This window comes from Anguilla rostrata, chromosome 1, assembly GCF_018555375.3.
Source record: "Anguilla rostrata isolate EN2019 chromosome 1, ASM1855537v3, whole genome shotgun sequence".
Taxonomy (NCBI): domain Eukaryota; kingdom Metazoa; phylum Chordata; class Actinopteri; order Anguilliformes; family Anguillidae; genus Anguilla; species Anguilla rostrata.
Genome location: NC_057933.1, coordinates 75,473,677 through 75,495,832, shown reverse-complemented (window position 1 = coordinate 75,495,832; position 22,156 = coordinate 75,473,677). Strand labels below are relative to the sequence as shown.

The 22,156-nt window shown below is 54.8% G+C and overlaps 1 protein-coding gene across 1 annotated transcript in view; it reads right to left on the bottom strand.

The window, feature by feature from the left end:
* Nucleotides 1–22,156, bottom strand: part of pacrg (PARK2 co-regulated) — a 144,225-nt gene that overhangs the window by 102,849 nt on the left and 19,220 nt on the right. Inside the window, exon 2 of the mRNA XM_064301507.1 lies at nt 15,074–15,208. Coding sequence (XP_064157577.1) covers nt 15,074–15,208 — 135 coding nt within the window. The remainder of the gene's footprint in view (nt 1–15,073; nt 15,209–22,156) is intronic.

The following is a 22,156-nucleotide window of genomic DNA, read 5'->3' as shown; positions in this document are numbered from 1 at the left end:
GGCGAGCTAAAGAGCTGCTAAACGCTTTTCGCTAAAGTGCTGGGAGCCGAGAGGCTGCCTCCGAGCTGTGAACCTGCACTCGCACCTCTCTCTCTCTCTCTCTCTCTCTCTCTCTCTCACTTTCTCTCTCTCTCTCTCTCTCTCTCTCTCTCTCTCTCTCTCTCTCTCTCTCTCTCTCTCTCTCTCTCTCTCTCTCTCTCACTTCTCTCTCTCTCTCTCTCACTTTCTCTCTCTCTCACTTTCTCTCTCTCACTTTCTCTCTCTCTCTCTCACTTTCTCTCTCTCTCTCCCTCTCTCTCTCTCACTTTCTCTCTCTCTCTCTCTCTCTCTCCACTTGTCTACTTCATGATCGCACTACCTGCTAATCTTTGCCCCCCCCCCAGCTCCCGGAGGAGAGTGTAAAAATCAAGGGCAGGTGGACGGGGCCCTTTGTCAGATTTAAACGCTGGCGTGTCACGCCCGTCAGTCCCAGCCGGGGGGGAGATTTATGGCGGGAGGCCATCACGCTTATTAGAGCTCTCGCTCAGAATGAGCAGCGGCGGGCGAGCGGGGCGGCGGCCTTCGGTCGGCGGAGGCGGCGGGAGAGACGCTGCACCTTGGCGGTATCGACATTTGCGCCCGCCGCGGCGGCTGCAGGCGCTGCATCGCAATTGGACCGGGTTGCGCCTTCGCCGATCAGCGAAAAAGAAGAACGTCCTCCGTCAGGAAAGAAGAGGAAAAAATAAAATACTGAAAGTGCGGGGGGGAGGAGAAGAGGAACGCTTTTCGAGGCACCGCCGGGGACGTTTTCCCGGGCACGTTGGGCGCGCTGACGGATTGAAATGAGTCCTGTCATAAATAAGGGCTGTGACAAAGAGCCACTGGAAAAGGTCGTTAGGACTGTCTAAATGGAGGCCATTTCTTATGTATGACAGAGAGAGGGAGAGAGGGAGAGAGAGAGAGGGAAAGAGAGAGAGAGAGAGAGAGAGGGGGAGAGAGAGGGAGTGGCAGAGAGAGAGAGGGAGCAGGAGAGAGAGGGAAAGGGAGAGAGAGAGAGGGAGCAGGAGAGAGAGAGAGGGAGCAGGAGAGAGAGGGAGGGAGCAGGAGAGAGAGGGAGCGGCATAGAGAGAAGGCGCAGGAGAGAGAGATAGAGAGGGGGAGAGGGAGAGGGAGAGAGGGAGCAGGAGAGAGAGACAGAGAGGGGGAGTGGGGAGGGAGTGTGAGAGGGTTAGTGAGTAATCCTCCAGTTTTTAATCAAAAGAATTAGGGCTTTATGGGTTTTTTTTCCCATCTTATTAAAAATGAAAGACAAAAGAATTATCACATCCAAAGTTCAGGCTCGGTACACTGGGGGGGGGAGGGGGGGGGATGAGGAGAATGCTGAGGAGGAAGCAGAGGGTTTGCCTTCTCTACGATCCAAGCGACGCTCCATTTACACCTGAACGGGCTCGAGTTAAACCTCTAAACGAGCACAAATCCAGCCCCCCAAAAAAAGTGTGTTTTGAGTGACAGCAAGGGCGGATGTGAAGTTGCGACATTCGGGAAAATGAAACGAGACCGTCGCAGCACTCTCACCTGACCCCAGGTCGTGAACCAATCACAGCGCTCATCGTTTGCGAGAGCTCCGACGGCGGCGCGTTTGCGACGACTGCGCAGAGCGGCTTTCTTTCCGGAGGGGGAAGTGAGGGATGAGACAGCTCCGAGCCGAAACGGCGGAGTGTATTACCCTCGTCTTCGTCTGACTGAGCCTTCATCCGGGCGCGACGCCGCACTTCAAACGATGACCCCTTAACCCTCTGCAGGGCAGGTTTCATGGAACGTCTGAATGTGAGTGTTCTAGAACTCCGATGCTTTCAGTCACCAGCAGTGATTGTGACATCATCGTTAGAATGCTCAGCTCAGAACATTCTGATCACATATTTGTGACCTCACCCGAGGGTTGAAATGTACACAAATCATATTAATAGCGCATAGTACTGTGCAGTAAGCGCCTATATTTCATTTTTTGTTAATTTATGTTTTTCTTAGCCAGATGAACGGCCGAGTCTGCCGTCTGCGCCGCAGAGGCTGCCCGGCCTCTGCGATATCTCCCCTCCTCGGGATTCGTCTCCTGTAATTTACGGGCCGGTTAGCTCGTTAGCGCACCGGCTGGAAAACGCACAGGATCGATGGGACCCCGCTGGGAGGTAATAGCACGGCGCGGACAGAACGAGAACCCCGAATCGCCCCCCCCCCGCACGTTTCCAATGCCGCGGGACGCCCGGACCGAACCGCGGCGTCTAACGCACGCCGATACCGAGGCAAATTACAGTTTCAGAACACCCCCGGAAGCGTATCGCAGCTCGCAGCAGCACGCCAGAACCCGGTAATGAGGTACCAGACGTGACCTCGCCCGGCTCCACGGGCCACCGCCACGCCAATAGAGATAAATAAAGGGGTAAACGAAGGAGTGAATGACGGAGCGGAAGATCGGGCCGGCGGCGAGCTCAGGCACGCGGACGCCAGCGCGCAGGCGCGCGGTAGAATCTCCGCTACGCTGGTTATTATTCCGCTTGGCGGCGGTTCGGCTGGGGCGGAGCTGGAGCGGGGGCGGGGGGCCAAGCGCTCTCCGCTTTCGCCTGGCTCGAGAAGGGCGCGAGTAAGCACGAGACCCGCAGCTGTGAACCAGCCTCCCGCACTCGCGCGGCACGCTCGGTACTTCCTGGTTTCGGCGCGGCGGCGCTCGGCGAACGCTAGGTGGGGCTGAGCGCCACCCTGGATGCTCTTTTCGATTTCAGGCCCGCCGAAAGTGCTCAGTGATGTTTTTACGTGCGTAACGGATGGCGACGGCGGCGGCGGCTGGAAATCGTCAAAATCAACAGCCCACGCAAAAGACAGTTAACAATAAACCTGTCAGAGATTACACCTAAAGATGGCGCGCTGAGATTAGTCTAAATGCTAAAAATGCATCGTGGAACAACATTCGATGATAAAGGCTGTGAAGGTGGCGTCGAGCTGATATCAATTGAGTCCCAGCTATGTGGCTAATGTCAAAGAGCTGACAGTAAAAATATCTTCGTTTGCTGTAACGACTTCGCCTAATCAATGCCGTGAAACTATTTTGCGCAGAAGTGCCGTTGTTAGAACAAGATGCAGGTTCTGCTGTTAGCCAGCTGGCGAGGCAACATGTCATCCGGTCAGCAGTGGACACGGCTGGACAGGCAGTTGCATCGAAAGCCGTTAGCCGTTAGCCGTTAGCAGATTGCCAGAGCAGGACAGAAACGGCACTTTTTCGCTGCCGTCCCTCTTGTAAAACGGGACCCTGGAGTGACGGGAAAGGAGAGGAAGACCTTTTCGGACGCCACAGCTACCCGACATCTCTCAGCCGGGACGCGTCGCCCCTCTGTCATTCCCGAGAAAAAAAACGGCGAACGTGGCGGAACAATGGCGGTCACAAATCAAACCTCTCACCCCCCCGCCCCCTCCGCCCCGGCAGCAGGCTCCCCAGCTCTCGAGTCTGAATGGGGCGCGCGGCGGCCATCTTGTTCCAGGGGACTGGCGGGAGAAGAACACATCTGTATGTCGCGGCGGGGGCCGCGGCGGGCACTGATATCATGTCCCTGGCCTTCGGGGGGGGCGGGCGCGGCGCTTAGCGGGTGCCGCGGTGTCGTCATGGCGATGGAATGTCAGGCGACACAGGAGATAAGGGGGGGGGGTGGGGCTGTGGGTGGTGGGGGGGTGGGGGTGACATTGATGGGCGGCCTTCACAATGCCCTCCTTTGTGGGCCAGCTGCTCTCGCTCTGTCAGAGCAGGGGCTGATGGGATGCCTTATATCAGATAGCGCATGAGACAGGACAGCTTCAGGGCAGCTGTGTATTACCTTACAACAACAACGGGAAAAAAAAAAACGCATCTTTTAAAACGAACGTTTCGCCGATGGCGCTCACGAGGAGTTGGCGGAACGCTTTGGGGACGAGGGGAGAGAGCGCCCCCCCGGGGGGAACAGGCCGCCGCGGGACGTCTTTATCGGGGCTATATAAAGACTCCGCCTCTCTAGGGAGCCGGGCTCCAGCCAAGGCTGCGGAAAGGCGGGATCGACGGGGACGTTCGTTGCTCGGCCGAGCGGAGTCGTTTCTGCGCTGCGGGGGCGGGTCGCCGCGCTCGGGCGAACGGCACGGCGGGGGGTCGGAGGTCGTTTACCGGTCGGCCTCGTCGCCGCGGCGCTGCTGGACTGTTCCGCCTTGGTGGCTGAGCTGATCAGCTTTGGAATATTTCGCGAGACGAAGACGTGAGAATTTGCTGAGCGAATGTTTGAGAACGCTCGGGGGGAGGGGCTACACTGATCTGGCAGGCAGAGGGCCCGGGCCCGACTGGACCGTGCTGCTGCCACCGTATCCATCCACAGAATGACCCCCCTGAGCCCAGGGATTAGTCAGCATGTGGGGGTCTGTTTCAGAGGGTGTAGTCCATAGTTGGGGGGTTAGTCACGTTCAGAGGGTTTGGTTGGTAGGTGGAGGGTTAGTCTCTATTAAAGGGTTTAGTCAGTTGTTGGGGGGTTAGTCACTTTTAAAGGGTTTAGTTGGTAGGTGGGGGTTAGTCTCTTTCAGAGGCTTTAGTCGGGAGGTGGGGGTTAGTCTCTTTCAGAGGGTTCAGTTGGTAGGTGGGGGTTAGTCTCCTTCAGAGGGTTCAGTTGGTAGGTGGGGGTTAGTCTCTTTCAGAGGGTATAGTTGGGAGGCCGGGGGGATAATCCCTTGTGTCCAGTCGCGAAGCCCGTGTCCGTCAGGAGTTCTCGGCGCGTCAGCCGGCTGGGGGGGAGCGGACTCCCCCGCGCTACGGCAGGAGCGTGCTCAGTTTAACCCCCCCCGTGGCCCCGCCTCCCCCACCTGGCACGCGCGCTCATCCCGCCGTTTCCGCTGAGCCAGTCAGCCAGTCCGCCTCATTAGGGTAACCGAGACCGGCCCCCTGAGATGACGGAGCTGCCCATTCGCTGCTCGCTGGTGCATCCGAAAGGGCCGCTTAATCACCTCTCTGCGCCCTCGCCCATACCCTGCCCCCCCACCCCCCAACCCCCCTCCTCCCACCCCCATTTTCCTCATCCTTCTCTTTCTTTCTTTGCTTTTCTGGCGTTTTCTTTTTCTTTTTTTTTCCAAGTCATCGACTCGGTAACCGCGGGTTTCCAGCGAAGCGGCTGATAACCGCCGATGAGAAACGATGCGGAAAAACCGCCGTCCCCCCCACCCCATCTGCACCCGTCCGCCACCGCCACCTCCGCGGCCTGGGGAAGGCTCTCTCCCAGGAAGGCGCGAACGGACGACAAGCAAAGAACGAGAAGAAGGAGGAGGAGGAGGGGGAAAAAATGCTGAGCTCTTGGATTTATATATATAAAAAATAATAATAAATAAATGAAAATGCACCTCCTCAGCGTTTCTGGGCGCTGACGGAGACGCCCGGGCGGCCCTCCGCACGCTGTCTGATGAGGTGAAGCCGAGCCTCACCCGTGTAATAAGTCAGACTTAGCAGCCGCGCCGCGCCGCGCCTGGGTCAGAGCAGTACCGCGGGCTGGAGTCGCGGGGGCGCCCGAAAGTGCCTCCCTAATCCATTACCCCCCCCCCCACCCCCGCCCCACCCCGCACACTGCCTTACATTTAATAAAAAGTACCCAAGTACCCAAGGCGTGTTTTTTTCTTCTTTTTTTTTTTTAAACGTACGCTTCCAGCATCCGGAGAATGCGCGCGGCATTTCATGCGCTCGGTTAGCGGTATTACCGAGGTGCGATATTTCGCCCGCCGACGGGAGATTCCCCCCCCCCCCGTCCGCGGGCCCAAATCCAGCGCGGTCAGCGCTGCGGGGTGAGTAAGAGGCGCTCTGTGCTGCCGCAGACGTAGCGGCAGATAAATCACAATGAGGTCCGCGCTGTCTCTTTAGCGCTCGGCGGCACGCAGCTAGGCCCTGCGTCACTGTCCACAGCCCATGTGAGGGAGTGCACACTGGGAGAAAAAGGGGCTCTATAAGGGTATTTTTTTTTTTTGGCTTGTCTTCAAAGAGGAACCCTTTTTATGGAACCCTCTGTGGCAGGTGTGAAAAGTTTTAGAGCTCCCAGATCAACCCGTTTTGCCTGACTAAGAACCCTCGGACTACTGTAGATAGGGTTCCTCTGCGGAGACACAGAGGAGCCTTTTGGAACCCTCTCTTCTGAGAGAGCGGACGAGCACACATTCTCCTCCAAACGACCAGCCGCTCTCGTTCCCAACGCAGCCAGCGAGCCGAGCTCTGTCTGCACAGACGTGAGTCTGAGGAAGACCCTCCACGCCCGTCAGACCAGCGGGGACAGCGAGGAGACGCGGGCCCTGGCCGACCGTCCGGATTCGATCCCGGACCGCGTGGGGGCCCATTTGTGCACAAGGTCAGAGCCTTAGCAGGATGAGGCACCCAGCACCACATTGACTCTATACTCACAACACTGAAAGTACTAGCCCCCTTACATTATGGCCCTTTTCAGTTAGCCAAACTTCTCAAACTCTGTGACCCGTTGAAAGCCAGTACAGCTTGGGAGACTTCCGTTGCTAACCAAACCCTTCTCACATCAAGACAAACTCAACACGGAAGGCAGCGAGAGTTCACGGTTGGGGGCTTGATCTGTCGTTTCATATATAATGCGAGAGTCAGGTGACTTTCTCTCTCCTGTGTGATAGCGTACCTTCTGGTGAGGGTTCTTCCCCAGCTCTCTCAGGAGTTAAATCAACTCAGAAACTGAGCTTACACGACCTCCAGTAGGGACGATGCGTACTGTTTGGTGGTGAAGGCGTCAGGTAAAAAAACTGACAGAGTTTATACCATCTCCGGCAGAGATGATAATTATGATATGTACAGTTTTGGAGGAAAAAAGGGGGACTCTATTTCTGTTGATTTCACCCTGGGAGTTTTTGCAGTGTTGCCTGGCGACGGGCGGCATGGTAACGTAAAGCGGCAGCGGCGATGGTAACCCGGGGCCGGCGCAGGTGTGTTGAGAGGTGTGTCAGCCCCAGCGTGTGGCTAATGGGGGTCCAGGCTGCTAAATCCAGACAGATTTAAAAACTCGCTCACTACAGGAGAGTCAACGGCGGGACAGCGAGCAGGGCGACATCCGAAAAGACTGCTCGTCCTTCAGGGGAACGAGAGATTACCTCACCCCTCATTCCTCCCTCTTTCTCCGTCTCTCTCTCTCTCTCTCGTTCTTTCTCTTTCTCTCTCCCCTCTCTATCTCTCCCTCTCTCTCTCTCTGCCTCTCGCAGTCCTTTCGCCCTCCCTTTCTCTCCTAATTACCCCTTAAAAGCACATCCAATAGGCACTCTATCATTAGAACTATTTCTATCACAGCTTCCTATCTGTCTGCTATCTGCTTCCTTTCTTCCCCCCGCCCCCATTTCCCTTCATTCTCTGACTCTCCCACTTAACTTCAAAAGCACTATCTATCTATCACACTTACTATCACCACGCTCTTTCACACACACACAGACACACTCTTTCACACACTCTTTCACACGCACACACTGACTCTTTCTCTCTCTGCAGCTTTATCTCTCCCTCTCTCTTTTCCTTCCCTTGCTCCAACCTTACTGTCATTCCCACTACTCCATTTACACTTCTCACCCCTTCTCTATCTCACCCCCCTTCTCTCTCTCCCTCTCTCTACCTCTTTCTTCCCTTCTCCCTCCCTCTCTCCTCCCCTCTCACCCCCTCTCTCTCCCTCTCTCACCTTGCCTCCTTCTTTCTCTCCCTCTCTCTTTTCCTTCCCTTGCTCAACTCTTACACCCTTACTGTCAATCCCACTACTCCATTTACACTTTTCACCCATTTTGTCTCTTACCCCCCTCCCTCTCTCCCTCTCCCTCTCTTCCTCAATCTCTCAGCCCCCTCCCTCTCTCTCTCTGGTGAGGGGTAGGGGTCAGACAGTTCTGAGGGTGTCAGACAGTTCACATGTGCATGTGACAGTTTATTTCTTTTTTTTGTTTCACCCTTTTTTTTTTTTACCAGGATAGTTCGGTTGAGAATAAAATATCAGCCAGTTTCTGATTACAGGGGTCAGTGTTCCTCAGCCATGGCCCTGGCGACCAATCAGAGCGTGAGGCTGTTCGGGCGCGCGTGCACACACACACACACACACACTGCGCTGACTGGCAGCCACCCCCCCCCCCCCTTGAAGAGTGTCCCTGGGGGGCCGGTGCAGATCGCTAACCCTCCAGAGACAGATAACTGACTTCACTGAGCCGCCGCCCCCTTAAGTGACATTTGACTGCCCGACAGCGCTCTCCCTGAAACACACACACACACACACACACTGACGCTCAGCCCTTATTACAGGGCTGGGAACTCAGCACCAATCAGAATGCTAATGCACACACACACACACGTACACATACACACACACACACACACAGGCAAGCACACACCAACACACACACACAGGCATGCACACACACCAACACGCACACAGACATGCACACACAGACACACACACACACACGTACACACACACACGAATGCGCACACATACACCAACACACACACACAACAGCATGCACACACACACACAAATGCGCACATACACCACATTAAAGATCAGTTAAAGATCAGCGTGGTTTGTAATGCCTGGCGTACGGTTTGTAAAGATCAGCAGGGGGTTTGTAAAGACCGGCAGGGGGTTTGTAAAGATCAGCAGGGGGTTTGTAAGAGATTGCGCAGGGGTTTGTAAAGATCAGCGGGTTTTAAGACGGAAAACCGGGGGGTTTGTAAAGACCGCGGGGTTTGTAAAGACCGGCAGGGGTTTGTAGATTTGTAGTCGAGGTTGTGGCCGGATGCCTTGCCCCCGCCCAGAGCCTGGCCATGCACGCCCCCCCCCCCCCCCACAGAAGCACTGAAACGCTGAAGCAGAAACTCCCACAGAGAGACGGGACTGGTCCTGATGGAAGAGATGATGTTTCATTAACCCTCCCCCACGCACACACACACACACACACACACACACGCACACACGCACACACTCACACGCACACCACACACACCACATCACACACACACACACATCACACACACACACCACCACTCACACACCCCACACACACACTCACACACCACACACACACACACACTCACACCACACACACACACACACACCACACACTCTGCACCACACCACCACACCACACACACTCACACACACTTACACACACACACACACTCACACAAACTCACACACACACACTCTTCGGTACCCTTCTTTCCAAGACACTGCAGACTTGGCGCTCTGCTCCTGAGCGGAGGTGTGTGATGATCGCGGGCCTCTGAAGGGCCTCCTCCCTGGCCTGCGTGTCACTGAGAGAAACTTCAGAGCGGAACGCACCGCGGCCCTCCTGCTGTCGAACCCGAGGCCCGCGCTTTATTCCGAGCGCGCTCGTTAGACGCCGTCCCCAAGCGAAGCGCGCGACGCTCGACTGCGGGCCCCGCCACCTCCGCCCCCGCCCCCCCCCCGGAGGACTCTCCCGGAAGAACTCTTAAAAAAAGCCTGACAGAGGAGCACCTCCAGGGCCGCGGCGAAGAAAGGACCCAACGCGCTCACTCCATTTGAATATGAATGCCTCCGACCCCCCCACCAACCCCAAATCCACAACAAGGGCATTGTTCCCGCCGCTCTCCCGTGCGCCCCGACGTCTTTACCGCCGCGGCGAGCGGGCCGCGAGATCCCCGCCCACTCCGCACGGCGCATTAATCACACGGACCCCGCCCGCGCCCGCGCCCGTAAATCCCCCCCGCGCCGACCTTGAGGGTGCGAAAGAGACGCGGGGAGCGGCCGCACACCCGCGCGCTGGGGGGGGGGTCTGGAGAAAAGCTTTCAAGGTAATGAAATTCCGCCATAATTTAAGGGAAAGGCATTCAGGGGACAGGAAGGCTTGGCTGAGGGAGGAGGAGGGTGTGGGTGGGGGTGGGGGGGGGGCAGGACGGCGGAGGAGGGGGGAAAACAAAAGAGCCAGAAAGAAAAGAAGAAGAAAAAAAAAAACAGGCGCGGTAGATTAAATTGGATTTCTTCTTCTTTTCTTTTCTTTTTTTTTGTGGCGGTATTTTAAATCAGGCTTAAGTGCACGTGTGCGCTAGCTTTTCTCTTTTTTTCTTTTTAATAACAAAAGCACGATAACGGCATTAGTGTCTGGAATGAATCGAATCATTTCCAAACCAATTAACCTTCGACAGAGAGGATGAGTGAAAGGGAGGAGAGGAGGAACGGGGGGGGGACGGGGGGGAAAGACAGAGATAGCGCAGGAGAAGAGAAGAAAAAAACAACGAGGCAGGCGCAAGCTACCATTCCCCCGGGTGGGCGATGGATTGGCACACGTCCAGAAAAGGACAGAGTAAATGTGTGTGGGAGGGGTGGAGGGGGGTGGAGGGGGGGTGTTTCAGACTTTGTAAAATTGCTCCCCGCTCCCCTCCCTAGCCCCCGAACGCTCCTCCTGCGTGCGCGGTCTGATATTTGGGGGGTGGGGACGGCGAGGGCCCGCTGTGAGCTGATGAGCTCGCAGCTGCAGTCGGGTCCATTTAGTTAATTAAAGGGTCCATTTGGAGTCAGAGCCGCTGGCTCAGAGAACGCCAATCAATATACCTCTGCCCTGCAGGGGGCGGGGCTACAGAGAGCCCTGCAACTCAGGAAGGAGATTTATACACGCACACGCACTCTCACACACACTCACACACACGCTCACGCTCACACTCACTCACGCACTCACACACACATCCACACTCTCACATACACATACACACACACTCACACCCACACACACAAACACACACACACCCATCCACACTCCCACACACACGCACACAAACATACACACGCACACTCTCACATACACGTACACTCACACTCACACACACAAACACACACACACCCACCCACACACACGCACACAAACATACACAGGCACACTCTCACATACACGTACACGCTCACATGCACTCTAACACTCACACACATTCACGCACTCACACACGTTCAGATGTGGCCCACTGTGCGAGAAATCCTGACTCGATTTTCATCCCTTTCTCTCCAACTCTCTCTGAAAGCTGCTCTTCTTCTCTCTCTTTCTTTTTAAATCCATCTTTGACCTTTGACACGCAACAAAGAGGAACGTCCTGTTTATTCTGGGTAGTGCCGAGGTTACGCATAAACTCAACAAGAGCCGTGTCTGTGTTAATCACACTTCTAAAGCCCTGTCACCACGGGCACTATTCCTACTGTCCTCCCTCCCTCCCTCCCTTTCTCTCCCTCTGTACTTCCTGTCTGTTTCTCTCTCCTTCTTCATCTCTCTGTCGCTCTCTTTCTGTGGTTTGAGGGCAGGGCTTTGATCCAGCGAAGCTACAAGCAGTCAACCAACGTGCCTAAGCTGGACCGGTTTCCTGGCCGCGGTAACAGGGTGGGGGTGGTGGGGGTGGCGGTGTGGGTGGGGGGGGGTTGGGGGTACGGGTGGTGTGGTGGCGATGAATCCCAGAGAGAGAGCGACTTGGAATGGGCCGGGCCCCGCCCCGTGTCACCATGGCAGCCCTGGCCATCGCAGATTTGTCTCGTACACTCTCTTCGTTTTAGCGTTTGTTTGTTTGTTGCCGTTTTCACGCCCGTGTCAGAAGTTCGCAATTTATACCTCCCCTCCTCCCTTCAGCCTTTTCTCCAGAAAGGCCCAGGGGTCTTTTTGCATTCTCCTCTCATCCCCCCCCCCCGCCCCCGTCAGAAAAAACTCCATCCCCCAGGGTGCAAAGTTCCCAGCGAGTGGGTGCACATGGTTAACTCCACTTTTAATCTGTCAGTTCATACAGTCTCCATGGAGACTCCCGCCCCGCCCATCAAAGACTCACTCAGACATGGCAGCAGAAAGGAACAGTTTCTACTGTCAGACAGAGAGAGAGAGAGATAGAAAGAGAGAGGGAAGGAGAGAGAGACACAGAGAGAGAGAGGGAGGAAGAGAGAATTAGAATTTAAAATAGAATTTTTTAAATGTGTATGGAAAGTATCAGTAAGTGTACATATTTATGTATGAGTATCTCACTCACTCACTCTCTCACACTGCAGCCCTGAAACCCCCTCAGAGTGCTCACCAACACCCCGTCAGACCACAGGGGCCAGCCCTCCGCCCGCAAGCAAAGGGCGCGGCCCCAGTTCGCCACGATGACATCATCTTCTCACCAGAAACAGGCCGTCCCGAAACCGAACTTTACGAGGAGCGAGAAAGAGAAAGAGAGACGTTTTAAACTTTTAAAGTCTCTTTCAATTCTCCAGTAACAGAGACCAACGGACGGTTTTCACAGATGACGCACAACAGAAATAAAAACCTGATTAAAAAAGGAAAAATAAAGCTAAAACTCCCCTTCCAAAAAAACCAAAAACAACGTGAAATCCCCCCTGCCCCCTCCCCGACGTTTCGTTAAGCGATTACTCGCGTGCTTTCGTCCTTACGCCCGCGGGCCGCCTCAGGGGTGACGAACAGCCGCCGGTCACGCCCAGACGGGGCTCGGGATTAACTCCTAAAAAAAACAATCTGCGCGGCGGCGAGACACGATCGCCACGGTGACCGCCATCACATTCGCCACGGTGACCGCCATCACGATCGCCACGGTGACCGCCATCACGATCGCCACGGTGACCCGCCCACCGCGGGGCGGCCACGACGGAGCGAACACCGACAGCTGGGTGACCACCAAAAAAAAAAAAAAAAAGGAAGCAAGATGCGGTTTTTCTCAACGCTGAGGCTGTGGTAAGACACCGCCCTCCCCCTCGCCCGCCCCGCCCCCCTCCCTTCCCCGCCCCGGCCCCCGCCGCCCCGCTCCGTCCCGTCCGGGCTGGGCGAGTAATTCAATCAGTGCGAGGAGATGGATGACCCCCCAGAGGGAACGCTTACGCTCCCCATTTCCCAAAGTGCTTGATCAGATTAATTGATTGTCCCGGGACAGGGTTTGGCAGCCGCCCCCGTTTGCATTGATACTCTTATAAAAGCCCTTTTCCCACCGACGACTCATTACCCCCCCGCCCCCTCCCCCCAACCCAAAAGAAAAACAGCAAACTAAATTATTCCACAAAAAAAATCTCCATCACAAAGTTTCATAAACAAGGACAGAGAAAGACGTTGAGAGAGAAAGAGAAAAATTGAGAGAAAGGAGAGAGAGTGAGTAAGAGAGGAAGAAGCTGAGAAGAGGGAGAAAGAGAAAATGGAGAGACAGAAAGGGGTAGAGAGAAAGAAGGAGAGAGGGAGATATAGAGAACACAGCATTCAGTGGGAAACCCCACTGTGAGGGAGGGAAAACACACACACACACACACACAACACACGCAACACACACACCACCACACACACACCCACCCACACACACACACACACAACACACCACACCACACACACAACACACACACACCCACACACACACACACACCCACACACACACACACACACACACACACACTCTCTCTCAGCCTGGAAAGTGAAATTAGATTTAAAACGTGACCTTTCTCATACCCTTGACATTTACTCCTCTCTCCCTCTCCCTCTCTCTCCATCACACTATCGTATGGTTTGGTAAATTCACAGTCTGCACACACACACTCACACTCACACACACTCACACACACTCACACACTCACACACATACACACACTCACACTCACACACACACTCACAGAAATATAACCACACAAATAAACGCCCAAGCACACACACAGTCAGTCACAAAGGCACAGACACAGGTGCGCACACACCAATCTGAAAGTGTTGGGGCCTCAGGGTCAGAGGGAGGAGGTGGGAGAATAACGTTCAGGTGAAAGGACTGTTTTTAGCGCCTACTCTGTTCTCTTACGAAAAGAACAGCCCCCCGTCCCGTCCCGGTCAGGGATATGACGGACTCCTACAGCCACTCAATGCTGCTCCCTACTGCACAAAGAGGGGAGAGGACTGAGAGAGGACTGACAGAGAGAGGGAGAGGACAGGAGAAGAGAGGGGGGGTTCAGAAAGAGAGAGGAAGAGGAGAAGAGGGGGAGAGGACAGGAGAAGAGAAGAGAGGAGGGGACAGAGAGAAAGAGAGGAAGAGGAGAAGAGAGGGAGAGGGGAGGAAAGGAATGTGAAAGTAGAGGAGAGAAGAACAGATTTGGCTCTCAAACAGACCTGAGGCTGTGGGTCCCTGAGGCCTGTGGGAAATGTAGTGTACCGCACGCTCATGCTAACACATGCTTAGCGCTCCTTCACTCAGCCCAAAGGAAACAGGTGCTATTTACTAAACCTCCGCTTCCTTCTTTTCTAAAAGAGATGGATCCACAGAGACTGTGCTGCTCACACACTCACAGACACACACACACACACACCCACGCACGCAGAGGCAGACACACACACACACATGCACACATACACACACACACACAGAGGCAGACACACACACATGCACACACACACACGCAGAGGCAGACACACACACACGCAGAGACAGGCACACACACACACACCCACACACACGCAGAGACAGACACACACACACACCCACACCCACACACACACCCACACACACGTGCACACAGGCTGATACATGACACAATAACGACCTGGCAATGGTAATGAAGACATCAGAGGCAAATGGATATATCAATAATCATAAGAGCCGTGCGGCGTGGCGCATGACGGAGGCGATTTCACACGCTGCCCCCCCGCCCCCACCGCCCGCACCTCCCCCCACCCCGCCCCCCCATTCAGCAGGGCAGTCTACCAGCACTACCGCGAGTCATCATTTTTTAAAATGCCACAGGACCGCTTTAGCATCTGCATGTTTAATTCAGCTCTCAGAGTGTCTGCACCTGGAGAGAGAGAGAGGGGGGCGCCTGATCTGAGGAGGGATCCCGCCGCGGGCAGTGTGTCTGGGCGGGTCACAGAGGGGCGGGGCGGGGCGAGGTGAGGTGGAGCAGGGCGGGGCGGGGCGGGGCGGGGCGGGCGGGGCGGGCGGGGCGGGCGGGGCGGGCGGGGCGAGGTGGAGCAGGGCGGGGCGGGGCGGGGCGGGGCGGGTGAGGTGGAGCAGGGCGGGGTGGAGCAGGGCGGGGCGGGGCGGGCGGGCGGGCGGTACCTTCCAGGCGATGCGGTTGCCCTTGGTGTCGTGCTCCAGCGCGATGGGGAAGTCTCCGCGCTCGTAGAACTTGCGGAACGCCGTGGGTTTGGACGGCCGCTCCCGGAACGCCCCCGCCACGGGGGGGCCCGTGACCTGGAGAGAGAGAGAGAGAGAGGCGTGGTCACCGGGAGGAGAAGAGAGAGAGAGAGAGACAGAGAGAGGCGTGGTCACAAAGAGGAGAGAGAGAGAGCCAGAAACGGGAGGAGAGGAGAGAGAGAGCCAGAGACAGGAGGAGGAGGACAGGTCTGAGATTCGGGGTCTGACAACATACAAGAACCGGCTCAGTCCAAATCAATAATCCACTCTGAGCGTTCACTGCAGGGCGTGTCCGATCTCATCCGACATCCAGTGAGGGTGCAGGTTTTCTGCACCCACACTGTGCAGCTGATTCTACTTATCAAGCTTTTGATTGAAGGCCATGATAGTTCATTAGTGGCCAAAAAAACCTGCACCCACACCAGCTCTTTTTCGAATAAGACTTGACACCCCTGCACTATGAACATTTACAGTGATTCTAGTTCTACAGCAGGGCTGCCCAACCCCGTTCTTGGAGATCTACCATCCTGAAGGTTTTCATTTGAACCCTAATTTGGCACACCTGGTTCTACTAATTAGCAGCTCAAGGAGATCTCTAGAGGTGTTGAAGGAGGTGTGGCTTTGTTTAGGGTTTGGAGTGAAAACCCAGAGGCCCTACAGCAGATCTCCAGGGACAGGGTTGGGTAGCCGCCTGCACGTCTCTGAGCAATAGCGGAACACTTTATTCGGGGAAAGTTTCGTGTTTGGGACGGGCCTCAAGCTTTGCTCAGGGGTTAGCGCCAGAGTCGCACGGGAACGGCAGCAAATCTGGATTAACGTCCTGTACCCGCGGCCCGCCGCGTTTCACCTGAGCGATATTAGAGTCTCTACAGGGGGGATTATGAAGACAAATCTGCCGAATTCCTCTTGATCAAAGCGTCCGCTGTGCGCCCTGCCAGACCGAGAGGAGGAGCGGAGGAAATACTGCAGATTCGGGGAAAAGGGAATCTCACTAAACTGCGAGTCAGAGCTGCCAGCCACCGAGCGAGCTGAGAAAGAGCTCCCCTTTCAGCTCTCCCCCAATTTCCAGCTCGCCCATAAAATTCATAATTCATAAAGCAGCTCGTACACAACAGAACGCCGTTTTCAGACAGCCCACCCGGGACATGAGCCCAACAGCCTCGGAGGTACCGGCCCGTCCCAGCTTCCATCCTAAATACAGTACGCTGCGCCGCCTCCCTGCCTCCCCGCCCCAAACGGAGTCCGCCATAAAACACCAGCGCCGAACGGCGCAGGTTCGCAGAGCCAGGCGCTTGTCCCTCCCGCGTGTCTCCTCTGGAACGAGCAGCCGGCGGCGCCGATCGATCCGTCCTCCGTCCTCCATCCCTCCGTCTCCTCCCTCCCGTCCCGTCTCTCCTCCCTCCCTCCCTCCCCCCTCCTCAGACCTCCTCCCTACGTGCCGCGCCCGAACTTCTCCTCCTCTGCCCTCGTCTTTTTCTCCGAGCAGCCGGGTCCCCCGGTCGTCCTCCCCCCTTCCCTAGCTATAAATATATGTACTTTATTATTTTATTTTATTTTTTATCCTCAGCGGAGGAGCGCGGCGGCACCCTTCCGCGCGGTCTCTCGGGCCGAAGCAGCGGCCCCGCTGACCTCTGGGTAATGGGATTAGAGCGGCGACCGGCAAGCCAGACGGTTTGTCAGCAGTATCGCCAGCGCTGACACCGCCGGGCTTCATGGGAAACGACAGCAAGCGTGAGAGTTGGCAAAAAAAAAAAAAAAACCATAGACGTTTTTTTTTTTTTTTTTACTGGCTGCAGATGGAAGTTGAGGGATAACTTTGGAAGAAAAAAACATTTTTTATTTTTTTTTAAACGGTGAATGATGTGACCACTTCCCAATAGCTGTCCTCAAATTCACCAGGATGGAAATATGCCCAGGGCAGCGCGTGGAGGAACAGAATCAGGGGAGACCACTTCAATTAGCAAACTCATACACTCAGTACTATATAAAATTAACAAATCATTAACATGCAATATATATATAAAATCTAAATACTAGTTCCAACCACATAAAACAAGGAGAAGATGAATAACTTACTTTATACATTATAAAATGTATGCCACATTAAACAAAATGCCTCTTCCATATACACTAATGAACAAATGAACAAATGCCTCTTCAATATACAATGAGCAAATGACTTCAGTTTCAAAGAAAAACAAAATTACTGGGCGTTTTTTTCTTCTTCTCTCTTTTCCTTTATAATTTACCATCTTTTCTATTGAACGGCAAATAACAAAAGCAATAGTGTGGATAGGAGAGTTTTCAGAGCATAACTTTAATAAACAAAAAGATGATAATAATAAATAAAGCCTGCTGGGCTAAGTAATCATCGAGGCAGGCAGCACACAGACTGGTAATGATTATCCAGGCGCAGGTCTGCTAGACGCTCTACGCACAGGTGACTCCCACCTAGGTGCGTTTTTAAATAGCACACCTGGAAAACAGCGAGGCTTCCCAGTTCTCCTACAGCTTACCCTCCACGGGTCTGACAGCTAAAGAAACAAAAAACTCAACAAGACAGTCCTAAAAATAAAATAAAAAAAAGACCAGTGCCAAGTTCCCAGCTAAATTAAAGATGTTGCCATGAAGAGAGAAAATGAACGGGGATGTGCCACTTCCTGCCTCGTTTAAAGCCAACAGGAAGGGGCGTCGTCACGCCCTCATTGGACGAGAGAAAACGCACCGCAGCTGCCCTCGATGACCAATCAGCTGCCGGAGCCCAAGGACGGCGATCAGCGGCTGATCCGCACAGAGCCCTCCGATCAACCGCTGAGTCAGAGGGGTGTCGGACCGAGCGCGTTACCAAGCCGAGAAGAAGCGGTCAAACCGAGCGTAAAAGAAAAACCTGCGCTGAGGGGAACTAGCAGGCGACCCGCAGGACAGGCCACTGCTACGCCTTTATTATTTTATGAATGGAAACCGGGTCCTTTGAAAGAAGTCACAACCCACCACAACCTGGAAAGAAAACAGGCCGCAAACGCATTTTTGTGCAGGATGTACATGTGGCACCGCAGCATGGCGTTACCCATAATCCTCTCTGCCTTCCTGGGGCTGAGATGGACCTGACGTCTCACAACTAAATCTCGCTATACTCTTTCTTTCCCCATATTTTCCTTTTCCGTGTCAACACTTTATATCCTCAGCTTGCCAAACCTTAACCCTAACATAAAACATATGGAGGCTTTATGAAAAATAACTGCATCCAACCTGCCAAACGGACATAAAATATGAGCTAATATTACTGTACCTACTGATTTGAGATCAAACTTTACACTATTGATTTATTAAAGAAGAGAAGAAAACATAGAATAGAATAGAATGAAATAAGAGTAGAGTAGGGTTTCTTTGAATGATTTTCCAGTGTTTTCCAAGTCAGTGTTCTAGAACTCCACCGCTTTCCGTTACCAGCAGTGATTGTGACATCATCATTAGAATGTTCAGCTCAGAACACTCTAATGACATATTTGTGCTCTTATTTCTCGAACGGGTAGATACATGAACTGCGATACAAAATGGACGCCACGCGTCTCCGGGTTTCTCTCTCCGCTCGGTCGTGACATCGTTCGCAGCTTCTGGAGTCAGGAGAGCAGCAATGAGCGCAGGAGAGTAATTTGGGGCTTAGAGCCGCTTGGGGGGTGGTGGGGGGGGGGGGGAGGTTGTCTGTTCACGCACGGATTAGTGACACCGCCAAGGCGCCGGCACACAGCCCGCTGAAGAGCAGGTAGCGCCGCCGGGGTCGCGCTAAAAATAACCCGCTGGAAAACGAAGCGGCCGAGCGGCAACGTGGCGGTCGATGCCTGCTCGCTGCTCGCTGCTCACAGCTCGCTGCTCGCTGCTCGCTGCTCGCGGCGTAGTGCTCGCCAGCCACGCCGCTTCCTTTCAAAACTGTCAGGGCTCCGCTCCCGCTCCCGCCAGCCTGCGGTTGCCACAGAAACAAACATCTTACCGCCACCGGCAGCAACAGCAGAACAGCAGACCAGCAACAGGGGGTGATTTAGGGCTCTGACTGTAATGGGACCGTCACAGGACCGTTACAGGACCGTTACAGGACCATTACAGGACCGTTACAGGACCGTTACAGGACCGTTACAGGACCATTACAGGACCGTTACAGGACCGTCACAGGACTGTTACAGGACCATTACAGGACCGTCACAGGACTGTTACAGGACCATTACAGGACCATCACAGGACCGTCACAGGACTGTTACAGGACCATTACAGGACCCTTACAGGACCGTTACAGGACCGTTACAGGACCATTACAGGACCGTTACAGGACCGTTACAGGACCATTACAGGATTGTTACAGGACCGTTACAGGACCATTACAGGACCGTTACAGGACCGTTACAGGACCGTTACAGGACCATGAAGGGACCGCATCCCAGGGCCGTGGTTCTCACTGAATTAATGGAGCAGCTGATTACTGCACGCCCTTGTTTGCGTTTCCCAGAGTCCCCGGACCCCGAACCCCTCCCCTCCCCCAGCATGAGATCGCATGCCTCCCTGCACCCCCCACCCCACAAGAGGAGGGTTGTGAGAGGGGTCGTCCCCGGCAACAGGCTGATTAGCAGGGTGCACTCATGTGATGCTGACAAGAGGGCTGCGTGCCGGGGACGGTTTGGGGGGGCGGGGATGGGGGTCGGGCGAGTTCGTCATGGTGACGGTGCCACGGCCATGTAACCCATCCATCACCCTGCCCAGGCTGCTGTGCCGACGCCCCAAAACGTCTCCCCAAAGCGCCCTGATGGATGTGTGGTGAGGCACCGTCAATTTGCCTGTCAGCTCAGGTAAAGCCTGCTTTCTCCCTTATTTATTTATTTCTCTCTCTCTCTCTCTCTCCCTGTCTCTCTCTCACTCTCTCTCTCTCTCTCTCTCTCTTCCTTTATTTAGGTTTGGGAGCAGCCGTGCCGAAAGTATCTCGGCAACGTGGTGTCACCCGTTTAGTGATGCTGGCGAAAGCAGTGGAGGCAGTCGCTCTGTCTCTCTCTCTCTCTGTAGCTTTTGCTCTCTCTCTCTCTCTCTCTCTCTCTCTCTCTGTGGGGGCTGGGATGCGGGGGGGGACGGGGCAGGAGGGGGAGATCTCTGCTGATAAGGTCAGTCACTGGCAATAGCCAATACGGCGCTCGGCGGGAGGCCACACTTCGCGATGTAGCCCATTCTTGTACGTGGGCGATCGCGTGGAGAGCGGGCCGCTCCACAGCGCGTGTGCGGGCGATTGGTGGCGACGGACCGTCTCTCTCTGTGTGATTGGTGGAGACGGTCTGCCTCTCTCTGCGTGATTGGTGGAGACGGGCTGTCTCTCTCCGCGTGATTGGTGGAGACGGGCCGTCGCTCTGTGTGATTGGTGGAGACGGGCCGTCGCTCTGTGTGATTGGTGGAGACGGGCGCGAGTGGGCGGGGCTTCCCTTTCGGAATGGGAGAAGCGACCGAGCTAATCGATTGCGCCCCCCCCCACCCATCCCCCCCCCCTCGTAGCACAACCACAAACGAGCACTAACAGAGCTAAAAACACCCCTCAGCAAACAAACAAACGGAAAACAAAAAACATCTCATCCACGGGAATTGGAACATGACGGAACAGAACAGGCTCATTAACTCAGCATGGGGGGGGGGTGTGTGCCCACGGGGCCGCTCTAGCGCGAGGATGGGCTCTGTGGTGCCACCACGACCACGCCAGCGCCAACCGTAGCAGGCAGCCCAGCAGGGCGACTCACGATTGGCTCGAATGTCATCCAGGGAGGGGGCTGGGGGGGGTGTAGGGGGGGGTTTAGCAGCATCTCATCGCACATCAGCGACCCCTGCTGGTCGGTCAGGCGGCTACAAGTTCACCTGTCGGGCTGCACGTGAGTCAGTCTCTCTCTGACTCACGTCTGTGTGAGCCAGACTGGCGAACCGCGCCGCGATGTGAATCAGCGGCTGACATCACGCGCTCCGGAGGACAGCGCACGCTCGCCTGAGTCGACGGCGAAGCTTTTTTTTTCGGCAGCAAGCACTGATGAATGTGATTGGCTGTTTCAAATGGGGGGTGGCGGGTTGTTGAAGGGGGTGAGAATCATGAAAAAAGAGTGGGCGCACACACACACGCAGCGATATGACGGTGTCAGAGGGACACGCGTCAGACTGGGGGTTGGGGGGGGGGGGCGGGGGGCGCCAATGAAACGGAAAATGACCACCTACCGGCAAACAGCACCGGCGCGGGCACCGTAGAACACACGCAGACAAACGCAGACGAAACGGAAAATAAACTCAATTGCAGACGGAGGAAAGAAAAAAAACGAAGAAGAAAAACAGACAAGTCAGCTGCAAGTGACAAGCGCTTCAAATCCATCACCTGAGTCCTGCCACACAGTTCGACTCGTCGCTTTTTGGAGGTTTTGTTTGTGCTTTTGAATTGCTTGTTGGTTCTTTGTGGTTTGTGTCTGTCTCTTTTTGCAGGTACATAACCTGCAGCTGTCTGTGTGTTTAAAGTCTCACTAAACGCTAGCGTAGTCACTCCAGATGAATCACTGGCATTGCCGAGAGCTGTTATTGACTTCATTTCTTTACCGATTCTTCAGCCACATTTAGCAGGCCTATGTGGAGGGCACTTACTCTGAAACACGCACGCGCACACACACACACACACACAGACACTGACACACACACACACAAACACACTGTGCACGCTCGCATTCACTCACAGACACACACAAACCGTGGTGTTCCTCCTTAATCTAGTGCTCTGGAAGTGGCATAAAGTAGACTGGAAGCATCCTCATTCTCATACACACACACACTTACTCTCACACACGTACGCAGACACACACACACACATTTACTGTCACACACACAGAGACACTCTCACACACACACACTCACACACACACACACACACACACACTCACACACACACTCACACACACACACACACTCACACACACACACGCACACACACACACACACACACTCACACACACA